General features: G+C 38.3%; 1 protein-coding gene across 5 annotated transcripts in view; it reads left to right on the top strand.

Annotated features, from left to right (window-relative positions):
- Positions 1-16,688, top strand: part of LOC120533167 (zinc finger protein 415-like) — a 43,289-nt gene that overhangs the window by 23,929 nt on the left and 2,672 nt on the right. For 4 of the 5 annotated variants that reach the window (XM_039759885.1, XM_039759884.1, XM_039759883.1 and 1 more), the window contains exons 3-4: positions 3,392-3,883; positions 15,062-15,478. In XM_039759885.1, coding sequence (XP_039615819.1) covers positions 3,392-3,883; positions 15,062-15,478 — 909 coding nt within the window. The remainder of the gene's footprint in view (positions 1-3,391; positions 3,884-15,061; positions 15,479-16,688) is intronic. The other variant, XM_039759882.1, reaches the window with a different exon arrangement.

Raw genomic sequence — 16,688 nt, 5'->3', positions numbered from 1 at the left:
CAAACTGAAGCTTCTGGGTTAGTATACAGTAATTTAATCCATGCACAAATGTTGGGCCAAACCCAAACTTCTCCAAAATAGTAAAAGGTATTTCCATTCAATCATGTCGAATGCTTTTCTGCATCCAATGATAATAATATTTCTGGGGTGTTTGATTTAGTTGGTGAGTATATTACATTAAACAGGCGTCGAAGATTTGAAGATAAGTGTCGGCCCCTAATAAATCCAGTTTGGTCTTGTGATATTACTGAGGGAGCACTTTCTCCATCCTTCTAGCTATGATTTTAGAGAGTATTTTAACGTCGTTATTCAGAAGTGAAATTGGTCTGTATGATGCACATTGTAATAAGTCCTTATTTTGTTTTGGAAAGACAGTGATTAGTGCTTGGCGAAAGGTTTGTGGAAGAGATTGGTTATCTCTGGCTTCTGTAAATGTTGCTAATAGGAGGGGAGCTAGCTGAGCGGAGAATTTCTTGTAAAACTCTGCAGGGTAGCCGTCAGGGCCTGCTGCTTTTCCACCTTGGAGTGACTTTATAGCATCCAGTAATTCTGATAATGACAGAGGTTTATCGAGTTCCTCCACACTAAAAGCGTCAATTTGTGGTATCTGTAATGTATCCAGAAATGCATTAGATTGTATATTGTCTTCTTTAAACTCAGTAGTATATAGGGATTTATAGTAGTCTCTAAAAGTGTACATTATATTTTTGTGTTCGATGATTTTATCTCCGTTCGTGTTAGTGATTACGAGATTGCGTTGCGTATCTTGCTTGTGAATTTGTTGCGCTAAAAGCTTATTAGCTTTCTCTCCATGTTCATAATAATGATGTCTGGATTTGTAAATTAGATGTTCAGTTTCTTTAGTTGTCAAGAGGTTTAATTCTGAATGTAGAGCCTGCCTCCTCTTATGTAGAGTCTCGCTTGGTAGTCTGGCATGTTCTTCATCTATTTTAGTAATTTCGCTTTTTATCTCTGCTACTTTCTTCGCTTGGATTTATTTCTGTGGGAAAGATATGAGATAATCTGTCCTCTTAAGAAGGCCTTAAGAGTTTCCCAGAGTATTCCTGCAGAGATCTCAGGGGATGTATTTGTCTCTAGAAAGAATTCGATTTGTTTGGATATAAATTCAGTACAATTCTCGTCAGCTAATAGAAGCGGGTTGAGGCGCCATCTGCCATCTGCAAAATCTAAAGTTTAAAGAGATACTGCCCCATCAGATGACTGCATCACCGCACATGGAAGAAAAACCCAAAAACTGAGAAAGGATGTTGTATAAGACATGCTAGAGACCGTTAATAATTATGGGTGTGCTGTCACAACTGAAATGAACCGAAAATGATGAGAAAACCTCTTTCATATCTGCTGCCATCAATTATATTAATGAGAACTAGTCTTGTGCCAAGGGTGCTTTTTGTGACCCCATTCAAAGCCAGCTCAATTAAAATGGGTGAAAATATTCACGCTTTACTCTTTGAAACCCCTAAGAGTTTTTGGAATTGACTGCTGCTGACCAAGGGGCAGACACGATCGGTGCCTTACACGCCTATGCCACATTAAACTGTTCAGCCCACATTCTAAATGCAATTCTCTCAAGTGCTTTTGTACCAGCTGTGATGGAGAAAGCACCACATTTTCACAGCTTCTGGCTGATGTAGAAAAGTCAAGCATCTTAAACATACTGAAGAACAATGCAAGCCTATGAGGTCATTGTAACAGTCTGTGGAGACGAGACGGAAGTCTAATTTGGATACGCTGGATTCAGTGCTGCAGCAATTTGACAATTGAGCACATCAACAAAAAGACTCACAACTGTGGTCTGTTTTTTGAAATTGTTCAAAGATGCAACGACTGATTTAGAATCAAATATTACGATGTCTGAAAAAACCTAAACTGTTCAACACTGACTCCAATCCACATGCTATACAAAAAAGCAACATTTCTCAGCCCAAAGCTTCTATATCTTTTATTGAAGGGGATTGCAAGGGCACCGGAACAAGAATGGATTTGTAATTGTTTGTAATAATCATGCCTTAATGCAACTGTACCGAATCGAAGAATGCAGTGAAGTTCGCTGGACGGCTTTTAGTAGAGCCCTCTTTCCTGTCAGATCTAGCGAGCAGATGAGGATATGCCATCATTTTTTGCTTGGTTATGGTGTGCTTTTATTGATGAGCAAAAAGTACTGTGAGCCTAAAAAAAAAAGAAGTAAAAACTTAAAATCAGTACATTTTGAAAGTGGGGAGTGTTAGTTAACAGTAATATGCCGACTGAAAATGTAAGAAAAACCTACCTTTGTATTGTGGCAGCACCTACCATCCATGTCCGTTTCACACTTCTGTGGAATGACTAGCAATTACTAACACAGACTGTACTTTATTTCAATCAGGAATAGTAAGTGGTTACCTGCTTACAAAGCTTTAACAAGTCACTGCTCTTTTCTGTTCCTTTCTGTGAAAAAGACGTGTGGACTTGTGCTAAGAAATTATTATTTAAATCCCATAGAAAGATCTGTTTAAGTGATGATGAAGCAGAATAATCACAACAAAAGTGAAAAGGACAACTGGGCAAAAGATTGTAAAGCTTCAGCCACCTCCCTGTGTGTTTCAGTGGGTGGGAGCGAGACACAACCGTTTGGCAGCAGGTAAATGTGGCCAAGTGTACGAGAGAATGGGCAGGCAAAGAGGGGAAAGCTTCAGCCACCTCCTTGTACACAAAACAGGCTTATCAATCATAGATGACTTTTTTTTCCTTAACGGAAGCAATGTGTTTCTGCAGACAGGAGCAGGACAAGTGAGGCCAAGAGTATATGGGAGTGGGCAGACATGGGATGGAGTTCTGCGGAAAGGTGTGGGCATGGGTTTAAAAATAAATCTGTTCTGCATTGACCTCTATTCAGAATCATTAGAAGTTCAGTGATGGTGCAGTGCTTGATTTTTGCAGTTTGCCCGCATTTTGACAAAGGGTTTAAAACCAGAAATATGGACTGTAAACCAAATAAACCACCCACGCTAAGAACTTTGATTTCATATGTTAGTAATACAGCAGGTAATCTTTGGCCACTTTCAAAGCATATCCCTTTCAGGTTCAGGTAGAAAATATTCTCATCCCCTAAGTGCCTTCTTTCTGCTCACTTGTGTACATTTTGGAGCCACACTTTATTTAAAATGAACAAGTGCGTGCTCATCAATGGTGGCTGAAATGCCAGGCTTATGGATTATCTTTTTCAAATGTCCTAATGCTCATAAGATATTGCTTAATGCCTAGTAAATTAATGTGAATTATGGTGTATTCTGTGAATGTGCTTTAAGTTGTTTGCTACTTTAAAATATATGTAAAATGTGTTCAGCTCCTTTTGGTTCATTTTGAAATAAAGTCTTGTTTTTCTATACAGTAGAAGGCGCCATTTTCTGTAGTGCCTTGATGGACACAATGGAGAAAACTTGCCACACTGTCTTGGAGCCAAAGCAGGTGGTATTTAAATGTGAAGAGGACCTGACAGAAGGCAGAAAAAATGACCGAGATGAGGGCTCCCTTTGCTTGGCTACCATAGAGAACAAAGCTGTACACATTAAGCTTGAGGACTGTGAATCGGAATTTTACATCCAGAAAGAGACGAGCTTTCACATCAAGAAGGAGGATTGTGAACAGGAGGCCATGGTCAACAAATCTCTTAGCCTTGACATTCAGAAAAATGGACTTGTAAGTGAACTTAAGAAGGAAGCACTTAAGCCAGAGCGTGATACCCATCTAGATAAACTGTTAATGGAATTAGACTGCAATTATAATGGACGCTGTGCTCACCAGGAAAATTCTGGCCAGATGATTTTGGAACCTTTGGAGTCTGAGATGAAGAGGAATGAGAAAACAACTCTTTCTGAGAAAGGTAGGTGTTAAAATGAAAGCACTTGATAGTGATGTGCTTATATAAAACTTGGGGAAGCAAATTTTGGTGGGAATATCATTCTCTTCATTGAGTAAACAAATATATTTCTAAAATGGATAATTTATTGTAATTGTAAACAGATATTTAAAGGACTGTGTGGGGATCTTTGGGAATCTGACAATTCAATTTGATTTCAATTGCTGAGGTGTCAATTCAATTCAGAATCAATCTGCAGTTCAATAAATATATGATATGCATAAAATATATATATATTGTGATGGCTGGCATCCCTGCCACGATGGTTTGTGGCTCCTTACCTGGCTGGTAGGCAGTGGGTAGTGAATGAGTGGGCAGGAAAAAAGGCAGGGCAGTCCCTGCCTCAGCTCGGAGGTTGGCAGGAGATGCCAACATAGAAATTGATACACTGGCCAAACCTGTCAAAAGTAACGACTAACCCTAAAAGCGAAGCACTGGATAAATGTTGTCGTAAATTGTTTGCAAGGATAAACAGCTTTACGACGACACAATTCAGCTTGAGCGATACCTGATTCACACTGCAGCCAGAACTGGAAATTTTAAGAGATACTGCCCCATCCGATGACTGTATCGCAGTATGTGGAAGAAAAAGCACAAAAACTGAGAAAGGATATTGAATATGACATGCTAGAGACTGTGATAATCATGGGTGTGCTGTCACAACTGATATTTGGAACGAAAACATTGAGAAAACCTCTTTCATATGTGCTGCCATCCATTATATTAATGAGAACTACAGTCTTGTGGCAAGGGTGCTTTTTGTGACCTCATTTAAAGCCAGGTCAATTAAAATGAGTGAAAACATTCACGCTTTACTCACTGAAACACCTAAGAGTTTTCGGAATTGAATGTTGCTGACCAAGGAGCAGACCTGATCGCTGCCTTACACGCCTACACCACATTAAACTGTTGAGCCCACATTCTAAACACTCTCAAGTGCTTTTGTACCAGCAGTGATGGAGAAAGCACCGCAGTTTCACAGCTTCTGGCTGATGTAGAAAAGTCAAGCATCTTAAATATACTGAAGAACAAGGCAAGCCTATGAGGTCATTGTAACAGTCTGTAGAGACAAGATGGAAGTCTAATTTGGATACGCTAGATTCATTGTTGCAGCAATTTGACAATTCAGACACTCACAACTATGGTCTGTTTTCTGAAACCGTTCAAAGATACGACGACTGATTTAGAATTGCTGAAAAAACTTGTCAACAAACTATTCAGCACAAATCCTATCCACATGCTGTACAAAGCAGCAATGTTTCTCAGCTCAAAGTTTCTATTTTTATTCCATTTATTTAAGAGGATAGCAAAGGCACAGAAACAAGAAGAGATTTGTAATAGTTTGTAATAATCACACTTTAATTCAGTTGCACCAAATGAAAGCGTGCAGTGAAGTTCCCTGGACTGCTGTTAGTAACGCTGTCAGAGTTAGCAAGCAGATGAGCAGATGTTTGTACATTCACAGTGCTTTGCTTGGTTGTGGTTTGCTTTTATTGAGAAGGAAAAAGTATTGTGAGCTGTTTATATATATATATATATATATGTGTGTAAAAACAACTTGTAAATCTCTAGTAAAGTTTGAAAGTAGGAAATGTTTGTTAACAGTGATATGCCGACTAGAAAAGCTTATGTTTCAAGCAAAACCTATTTGTGTGACTTGTATATAGACAGCACTTACTTTCTGTGTCCGTTGCATATTTTTGTGGAATGAATAGCAAGAGGTAGGCAATGTCTGTCTTGGAGAAACGTAGTGGCTACAGGTTTTTGTTCCAGTCCGGTTTCTTAATGAGAAGTCAGTTATTGCTGATGAAGCCCTTATTGCTGAAGTGACATTTTGATGCTTCATTTTAGTGGTCTTGCTTGTTAAGGTTCCCCACCCTTAATTTATTATTTCAGTCTTAAATTGAAACATTTAATGTCTTTTTAATGCAGGCATGTCAAACTCACTACCATTGGTGGGCCGCTTCGACTGCCATACGTGCGTCAGCGGGCCGCATTGTAACAAATACTATTATATAAAGTTACTGTAGCTTTCTTTCCAATACTAAAAACTTTAAAAAATGTAACACTTAAAGTTTAAAGAAAAGCAATTTATTTCCATACAATCTCCGTACAACAGTGTACAATTGGAGTCTTAGCCTCTTAGCTAGGTCCTTATATTATTATATTGTATTCATTGCTTATATAGGAGTCTTACAGTGTGAGATTTATTTCTTTTGTCCCGACACTTGGCATCTCTTGTTAGTAACCAGTTCGTCAATATCAGGCAGCTGCAACTTTTATGAGGGATGAAAGGTACTCGACAGTAAGTCTTGAGCGATGTGGGGATTTGGTAGCTTTTATTAACGGAAACAATTGCTTACAAAGATAAGTGTTTGTGAACATAGACAGTACTCTCGATGCCAACTTATGGATCTGCACATACGAGGGTGGCAGGTAAGCATACAAGCCTGGCACACCAACTTCGTTGTATTTTGCCATCAGAATAGAATCTGACTGCAGTTCAATCAACTCCATTTGGATATTCTCGGGCGCATTCTCAACATTGTAAGAGTATGGTGACGTAAACAGTGCAAGTCCTGTTCGTGTGAACTGAAATCGTGAAAACGCTCACTGAGTTGGAAAACAAATCCTCCAAAAATCTAATTTTACTTTACTAAGTTTACTTCAAAATTTATATTGTAAAATAAGCCGATATGCAAATAGCCCCCTGACCTACACTAATTATACAAACTCAAAATCACAAAAATCTGTTAAAAAAACAACTCACCAACCTCTCACGTCCACTTCAGATCTTCAGCTGTAGTCTGCACTAACTGTTCATGACAATACTAGCAGAAAATTACATAAAACTAGAGCAAAAAAACGTGAAAATATGCGAGCTATTACTACTCGTGATGGTCAGTTCTGCCCAGTGCCCAGTCTCGGCAGCCCAGCCAGTAGTTTAGCCCAGTGGTCCGCAACCTGTTTGACACCAAGGACCACTTTACTAGAAGCAAATTTTTCCAGGGACCGGTGGGTTGTTGGAGGTTGGAGTTTATGGGGTGATTGTGGGCGGGTTCGTAGGGCAGTTTTATACACAATTTACATTACATTTCTATTATTATTAAGTTATAATTTAGTACCAGTAATAGAAATTTATACAGCTTACCATAATGCAGAATCAGTGAGAGCCCTGAACTTGTTTTCCTGCAACTAGACGATTCCATCTGGGGAGGATGGAAGACAGTGACACGTGAAGTGTGTTGCTTATGTTCAGTCTACTCCGTAATCTCGTTTTGGTTGCTGTCACTGCAGAAAACGTGCATCACAAAGATGGGATGTTGGAAATGGAAGCAGCTTTAATAGCTTCTTTCGCGTTAGTTTAATCTTCTCCTGTCTACAAGTTATGCTGATGAGAATTTTTCTCAGCATTTTCTTGCAATGATACATTGTCAGGGTGCAAATGATGTCCAAATCCAATGGCTGAAGCACTGCCGTGCAATTGGGTGGGGGGAATTCAACGTGAACATTATCTAAGTGCGGAAGCATGTTGTGGTCAGCACCGTTTTCAATCAGAAGTCAAATTATCCTTTTCTTCTTCTTGTGAGGTTTCTGAACTCTTTTGGGATCTGGGATCCCCACCACCCAACGGGAACAACACGATGAAGTGCGTCCAGAAGCACTATTGCCACGTGTGAGATTGTTTGTCCGGATCCCAAGAGAGTTTAAAAACCTCATATTCTTGAATGAGTGCCACATTAAATGAATGTTTCTTGAACAAGCATCACTGCAACCACATAAAAATGGCTTTTTTGGCAGTTCGCATACGTTTGCAACCCGAGATTTTTTCTTCTTTTTTGCATATAACAAGTATGCCGTTTCTATTGAAAGGTGATATTGAGTTAAATTCTAATGGATGTTTTTCAAATGTTGACAAGCAATAAGGAAAAGGTATCACTTAAAACCACACAAAACAAAAACAGGAAAAAAACAGTACGAGGAAAGTTCGAAGAAAGAACATTTTTTTAACAGTGTTTCTGTTTGGGGATCATTGTGCAAATGTGCACAACTGAGCTGTGACCGCAGAACTAACTGCTCTGTGGATGATTCATTCAAGCATTTCAAGGTCACTTCGTTGTAATGAAAGTATCTGCTGCTGAATGTACTTCGTAGTAACGAGATTTCTATAGACTCGTGTCATATGGGGAAACTGTCAGAAACATAAAAATACTTCGTTGTAATACTGTACTCTCTCACCGCGGTCTCTCTCCTCTTTCTGCACTGCTGCAAAGCCCCGCCCGCCTAGCGTTCTGAAAAGTGTCCTCAGTGAAGGGGGCAGCCTTTTTTCTGTAGCCCTTCACTAAGTGAGTCTCCGTTGCTGACAGTTCTCTACCAGGCCGCGGACCGCAGCCTAGCACTTCAGTTGCGACTTTGCGGCTGCAACTATACTAGCAGATAATGTTTCCGGTACCATAATGCCATGGGAAAACGTGCTTTTGTCAGAATGCAGAAGTAAGAAAAGTCAATAAGTAACGTTGAAGATGTAGAATGATTCAATCACAAACGATAGTAATCATTTTGTACAAGTTTAGTGCTAACTACGATCTGTCTTTCAGGTCGCACAGATTTCTGTTGCAGGCCGCATGCGGCCCAGGGTGCCGCGTGTTTGACATGCCTGCTTTAATGGCTCCTTATTAGCAATAAGATGTAAATGACAAAAGAGCTAGCAGTTCTCATTCTAACTTGTCTCCATTTACACCTGTGTGGATTCATCATGCACTATTTAGTTTAATAAAACACTTGAGAGAAAAATATGGAAGACTGAAAATTATCTGTTTTAGGCTTCGAATCAAAGGATGATTTCCTTGGAAAGGGAAAAAAAACCTAAGATATAAGAACATTACATTACAGACTGACATGCCATAAAATCAAATAAGGCAACCATTGGTTTCTAATTAAGCAACTGGGTTGAAACGAAAACCTGCAGCCACTGCGGCCCTCCAGAACCAACGTTGCCTACCCCTGACGTAGACTGTACTTTTATTTCAATATAGAATAGTAAGCAGTTGCCAACATACAAAGCTGTAACAAGATATCGTGAATACACTGCTCTGTTTTGTTCATTTCTGTGAAAAATACCTGCAGACTTGTGCTCAGAAATTATTATTTAAGTCATATTGGAAGATGTGTATTAAATACTGATGAAAGAGAATCATTGTAAAAATAAGTGAAGAAAAAAACAGGGCCAAATAGGGGAAAGCTTCAGCCACCTCCTTGTGCACAAAACAGGCTTATCAATCCTAACGTGAATTTTTTTCTTTAATGGAAACAATGTGTTTCTGTAGACAGGAGTTGGACAAATGAGGCCAAGTGTATGCAGGAGTGGGCAGGCATGAGACGGAGTATTACAGAAGTATGTGGGCCACAGGTTTAAAAAGTCAATGTCTCTCACAGACCTTTATTCAAAATCATTAGAAGTTCAGTGATGACACAGTGCTTGATTTGAAGGTTAGCCTCCATTTTGACATGGATTTGAATCAAGAAACATGGGACTGTAAACTAAATAAACCACACACTAAGGACTTGGAATTCGCATATATTATTATTTTTTTTTTATTATTATTTATTTATTTATTTATTAATTTTATTACAATCAATACATAGCAATCAAGTTTTACAAAAAAAAAGAATTATGCTAAGAACAGATCGATCCCCACCCTTGAGAGAGAGAGCAAGCCAAACGGTGTAAAATTTAAGGCTTTTAAAAATACCTAAATCAACAAATTCTCTGTGCTTTATAAAATCATTTCAAAATATTACTGATTAGATCCTGCCATGTTTTGAAAAAGTCTGCACAGATCCTCTAACTGAGTATTTGATTTTTCCAATTTTAAATAATATAACACATCAGTTTCCCACTGACTTAAAAGAGGAGAGTTTGGGTTCTTCCAGTTTATCAGAATAAGTCTGCGTGCCAACAGTGTAGTGAATGCAATCACAATTTGTTTGTCTTTCTCCACTTTAAGACCCTCTGGAAGAACCCCAAACACAGCTGTTAATGGGTTAGGAGGGATTGTGAGTCCAAGACTGTCTGAGAGGTAATTAAAAATTTTTGTCCAGAATAATGTTAATTTGGAGCAGGCCCAGAACATGTGACCTAGTGAGGCTGGGGCTTGGTTGCAACGTTCGCAGGTTGGATCATGCCCTGGAAACATTTTGAGAGTTTTAGTGAGACAGATGTGCTCGATATATAATTTTGAGTTGTATAATTGTATGCTTTGCATATGGAGCTTGAGTGAATTCTCTGCATTGCTACTTTCCACTCCTTTTCTGATATATTAATTGAGAGGTCATTTTCCCAGTGTCCTCTTGGATCTTTGAAAGGAAGGGATTGTAAAAGGATTTTATATATTGTAGAGATGGAGTCTAACTCCTTGAAATTGAGCAATAATTTTTCCAGCGTGGATGAGGGTGCAAGATGAGGAAAATCTGGAAGGTTCTGTTTAACAAAGTTCCTGATTTGAAGATAGTGAAAGAAATTTGTAGCTGGAATGTTAAATTTGGAATGTAATTGTTCATAGGATGCAAAGACGTTGTCTATATAAAGATCTCTAAGCAAGTTAATTCCAAATTTTTCCAGATATTAAAAACTGCATATGTTTGTGAGGGTTGAAAGAGGTGGTTCTTTTGCAGGGGTGCCACAGAAAGAAGCTTCTCCGTCTTAAAATGCTTTCTACATTGGTTCCAGATTCTAAGTGAGTGGAGCACAATTGGGTTATTAGTGTATTGCCGATAACGTGTGTTTATTGGAGCACAAAGCAAGGAATACAAAGAAGTACTGCAGGATTTTACTTCTATTGCGGTCCATGCCTGTGTATGTTCTTCTATTTGTGTCCAGGTTCTTATCGACTGTATATTTGCCCAGTAATAAAACTGGAAGTTAGGTAGAGCCATGCCGCCTTCTGCCTTTTGTCTTTGTAGGGTCGCTCTTTTGATGCGTGGATGTTTAGAATTCCAAATAAATGAGGTTATTGTTGAATCTAATTGCTTAAAGAACGATTTATTAATGTATATTGGTATGTTTTGAAATAAAAAGGAGCTTAGGAAGAATATTCATCTTAACAGTGTTAATTCTTCCAGCTAGTGTGAGATGAAGGGTTGACCATCTATGCAAGTCTTGTTTAATTTTTTCCATACAGACGACGAAATTTTGTTGATAAAGAGCTTTATGTTTACTTGTGATGTTTACCCCGAGGTATTTAAACTGTTCTGCAATGATAAAAGGAAGGGTGTCTAATCTAATATTATATGCTTGCGAATTCACGGAAAGAGTACACTTTTATTCAGATTAATTCTGAGACCAGAGAGCTTTTGAAATTCTGTGAGTGCTGCTAAGACTGCAGGCACAGAATTTTCTGGGTCCGATATATACAGTACCATGTCATCTGCATATAATGAGATTTTCTGTTCCAGTCCTTCTCTGCTAATCCCCTTTATCTGATCAGTATTTCGACAATGTATTGCCAGTGGTTCAATGGCAATTGCAAACAGCAGTGGTGACAAAGGGCATCCTTGTCTTGTGCCACGCTCTAGTTTAAAGTAGTCTGAGCAAATGTTATTGATGCAAACTGAAGCTTCTGGGTTAGTATACAGTAATTTAATCCATGCACAAATGTTGGGCCAAACCCAAACTTCTCCAAAATAGTAAAAGGTATTTCCATTCAATCATGTCGAATGCTTTTTCTGCATCCAATGATAATAATATTTCTGGGGTGTTTGATTTAGTTGGTGAGTATATTACATTAAACAGGCGTCAAGATTTGAAGATAAGTGTCGGCCCCTAATAAATCCAGTTTGGTCTTGTGATATTATGAGGGAGCACTTTCTCCATCCTTCTAGCTATGATTTTAGAGAGTATTTTAACGTCGTTATTCAGAAGTGAAATTGGTCTGTATGATGCACATTGTAATAAGTCTTTATTTTGTTTTGGAAAGACAGTGATTAGTGCTTGGCGAAAGGTTTGTGGAAGAGATTGGTTATCTCTGGCTTCTGTAAATGTTGCTAATAGGAGGGAGCTAGCTGAGCGGAGAATTTCTTGTAAAACTCTGCAGGGTAGCCATCAGGGCCTGCTGCTTTTCCACCTTGGAGTGACTTTATAGCATCCAGTAATTCTGATAATGACAGAGGTTTATCGAGCTCCTCCACACTAATAGCGTCAATTTGTGGTATCTGTAATTTATCCAGAAATGCATTAGATTGTATATTGTCTTCTTTAAACTCAGTAGTATATAGGGATTTATAGTAGTCTCTAAAAGTGTACATTATATTTTTGTGTTCGATGATTTTATCTCCATTCGTGTTAGTAATTACGAGATTGCGTTGCACTTCTTGCTTGTGAATTTGTTGCGCTAAAAGCTTATTAGCTTTCTCCATGTTCATAATAATGATGTCTGGATTTGTAAATTAGTTGTTCGGTTTCTTTAGTTGTCAAGAGGTTTAATTCTGAATGTAGAGCCTGCCTCCTCTTATGTAGAGTCTCGCTTGGTAGTCTGGCATGTTCTTCATCTATTTTAGTAATTTCGCTTTTATCTCTGCTACTTTCTTCGCTCGGATTTATTTCTGTGGGAAAGATATGAGATAATCTGTCCTCTTAAGAAGGCCTTAAGAGTTTCCCAGAGTATTCCTGCAGAGATCTCAGGGGATGTATTTGTCTCTAGAAAGAATTCAATTTGTTTGGATATAAATTCAGTACAATTCTCGTCAGCTAATAGAAGCGGATTGAGACGCCATCTGGGGTGAGTGTATGGGGCTTAGTAATTTCAGCTCCAAGATCATCGGAGCATGGTCTGAAATAACAATAGCATCGTATTTACAAGATTTAATCTTAGGCAAGAAGTTATTATCTATAAAGAAGTAATCAATCCTTGAGTAGCAATGATGTACTGGTGAGTAGAAAGAATATGTTCTTGAATTTGGGTTTAAAAACCTCCAGGGATCTGATAAGTTGTGATCAGTTAAAAACTTTGTAATTATCTTTGCGGTGTTAGTTGCCGTTCCCCCTGTGGAGGAAGTCTCATCTAAAAGTGGATTTAGAACACAATTAAAGTCCCCAGCCATTATAAGTTTGAGTGTTCAGATTGGGAATGGATGCAAATAAATTTTGTATAAATTCCTTATTATCAACATTAGGTGCATAAACATTTATCAAAATCATTTTACAGTTAGATAAGTCTCCCATGACCATCACATATCTCCCTTCAGGATCCAATACTACATCTGATGCTACAAATGGTACTGTTCTATGTATGAGAATTCCCACCCCTCTAGTTTTCTTTGTAAAACTAGAATGGAACATTTGGCCAGTCCAGTCTTTTTGCAGCGGAACTGATCCTTACTTAGTAAGTGGGTTTCCTGTAAAAATACTATTTTAGCATTTAGACCTGTTAGGTGAGAAAGTACTTTCTTTCTCTTTAATTCGTGATTCAGGCCTTTAACATTCCAGCTTACGAAGTTAACTGTCCCATCATGGAGACACTGATTCTGAGTTTCGCATATATTAGTACACAACAAGCAACCTTGAGGCACTTACAAAGTCGGTATCATAGCACAACCTCGTCTGGTTGAAAACATTCTCATCCCCTAAGTGCTTTCTTGCTGCTCACTTTTTAAATTTTGGAGCCAGACTTGCAAGACTGTCTCTCTATTATAAAAGAAAATCTTGAGACAAGACGAGACTATTGCCAAGAGATTTTTTCAAGTCCCACCCTCTTGTCAACCATTTCAGGTTAACAGCCCACACCCGTGGTCCTCTCACATCTGCTTTTGTCAGACACCGTTCCTGTGCTCTCAGCTCTTATACAATACATTTTTTCATTTTCCTCATTTTAAGTTCCCAATAAAAGAAGACTTATGTCCAAATCTTATTGAAGACTTTCATCCCGAAGGGTTATCAACAGAAGAAGTGATTATACTGGCAATCCTAGCAGCGAGAAACAATAAAGTCAAATGAATTAACGTAAAAATTGTGAATCGGTTAACACCGCTAATTGGTTAAATGCGTATCAATAGAGTATGCTGAAACAGTTGGCGGTGATTGTGCGGAAGATGAAAACATCAACTTACAATATCACGTAGAATATCTACAACCGTTAACACCGTCTGGTCTTCCATCAGCCAAATTACTGTTGAAAGAAGGTTGTATCGTAATGTTATAGCGTAATTTATGTCTGAGTGATGGGCTATGCAACAGGACAAGATAAATTGTATTTCAAATTGGTTGAACAATTCTGACAGGCAACAAGAAAGGTAATGTAGTACTTCTTCAGGGGATAACAGTAGACACCAAAGGAGATCTTGATATGCCATTCATATTAAATTGTTTACAGTTTCCCATTAGAATAGCTTTTGCTATGACAGTTTAACAAATCACAGGGACAAACATTCAAAAAAGTAGTTTTTTTATTAGAGAGAAAGAAATGATATTCACTCACCAGTAGTTATACGTTACGTTGTCACGATGTAACTCCAAACACGGAATTAAAATTCAAAGCAATATTGACGAAAAGTTAATTCCAAATATTGTTTTAACTGAAGTTTTACAGTAAAAGTGTAAGTTTTTAAAAAGTATTTGCGTGTTAATTTCAAAGCCAAACAGAACAAAAATGTATAACGCAACGAATACCTCTAACGCAACATGAAACACAAATTCAATTTATTATGTTTTACTATTTTTTTAATATGGTTAATTACTCGTAATGTGAAATAGTTAGTTCTATTATGCATATGTAACAATTCCCATGAAAATAACAATCTGTTTAAATTGTACATCTGCTTCCCCATATGCAAGCAGCAGAGCTGCGAAGTGGCTAGTGCATAGTGGCTGTCCGGGCATTGGTGAACGAAGTGAGCAGGGGGCGGAGCCCCTTAGTATTTTAAATAATCAAGTGTCCATTGGTGGTTCCTGATATGACAGGCCTAGGAATTATCTTTTAACAAATGTCCTAATGCTCATCAGATACTGTTTAATGCCTAGTGAATTAATGGGAAGCATGGTTGCATTCTGTGAGTGTGCTTTAAGTTGTTTACTACTTTAAAATGTAAGTAAAATGTGTTTAGCTTCTGTTGGTTTATTTTGAATTAAAGTCTGCTCTTTCTATATAGTGGAGGATGACATTTTCCATAGTGCTTTGATGGACACAATGGAGAAGACTTGCACTACTGTCCATGGGCGAAAAGAAGTGGGATATAAATGTGAAGAGGGCCTGACAGAAGACATGAAAAATGACAGGGAAGAGGGCTGCCTTTGCTTGGCTACCATGGAGAACAACAATGTACACATTAAGGTGGAGGACTGCGAACAGGAGGCCAAAGTCAACAAAGCTCTTGGCTTTGACATTCAGGAAAATACACTTGTAAATGATGTTAAGAAGGAAGCTTTTAATCCAGAGTGTGATTCCCATCCAGATGAACTGGTAACAGAATTAGACTGCAATTATAAAAGACACTGTGCTCACCAGGAAAATTCTGGCCAGATGAAGATGGAGCCTTTGGGGATTGATGTGAAGAGGGATGAGAAAGGTAGGTGTTAAAATAAAAATAAATGAAACTTGATATTGATGCACTTACACAACAGTTGGGGAAGCTAATTTGTATTTGTGTGTGTGTATATATATATATATATATATATATATATATATATATATATATATATATATACATAATACATACATACATACACACACAGTGGAACCTCGGTTTGCGAGTAACTTGGTTTACGAGTGTTTTGCAAGATGAGCTAAGTTTTTTAAATAAATTTTGACTTGATAAACAAGCAATGTCTTGCAATATGAGTAGTATGGATACACTTTGTCTGCTGAGCGTCATGTGATCACAACTGAGCTGATGGTTCCTCTCTCTCCTTATCTCTCTCGCTCGCGTGCGTGTCTCTCTCGCTCATGCGTCTCTCTCTCTCTCTCCTTATCTCGCTTGCTCGCACGCGTGTCTCTCTCGCTCATGCGTCTCTCTCTTCTCTTGAGGGCAATCGTCTCCTATTCTCCGTCTGAGTCTGCATGCCTCATTCATAGTCAACATCCATATGAGCGTATACTGTTTACTATAGCATTGTGACTGTGTGTGTGCGCACGCATGTACGTGTGTGCTGTGAAGTGCGAGTCCCCGTCTTGCACCCCAAAACACGAAGCTGAGTCTCAGTACTTTAACAACACCAGCTTTATTCAGCTTGAAACAGCAACAGCATGGTTATTTATTGTAGCGGGATCTTTATAATGTGGCAGGAGCTTATAGCATGTCTGTGATTTTTTTGGATACGCTTATACGGCGAACTGCTTCAGCGCTAGGAGACTGGGATTGCTTTTGGACACTCTTCTGCATGTCGTCCCGTTGGGTGGAATCCCACAAGAGTTTAGAAACTCACTCACACCAGCCATGATTCTTTTTAAAGGTAAAGTGCAGGTTAATTTGTTTTGTATTTTTGTATTGTATTTTTACTTTATATTTTGTATTAATCATTTTTATATGAATAGTTTTGGGTTGTGGAATGAATCATCTGAGTTTCCATTATTTCTTATGGGGAAATACACTTTGATATATGAATGCTTTGGACTGCGAGCACATTTCCGGAACGAATTATGCTCGCAAACTGAGGTTCCAGTGTATACATATATATGTATTTGTGTGTTTATTTAATACAGACAAATTACTTAAAACATACTGTATATAGTGATGTATGACAGGCAAAGTCTGGTATCGCTGGGCAGGTTGGGAAAGG

The sequence above is a fragment of the Polypterus senegalus genome, chromosome 8, assembly GCF_016835505.1.
Source record: "Polypterus senegalus isolate Bchr_013 chromosome 8, ASM1683550v1, whole genome shotgun sequence".
Taxonomy (NCBI): Eukaryota; Metazoa; Chordata; class Cladistia; order Polypteriformes; family Polypteridae; genus Polypterus; species Polypterus senegalus.
Note: the sequence above shows the minus strand (reverse complement) of the source record. Positions and strands in the feature narration are given on the sequence as shown.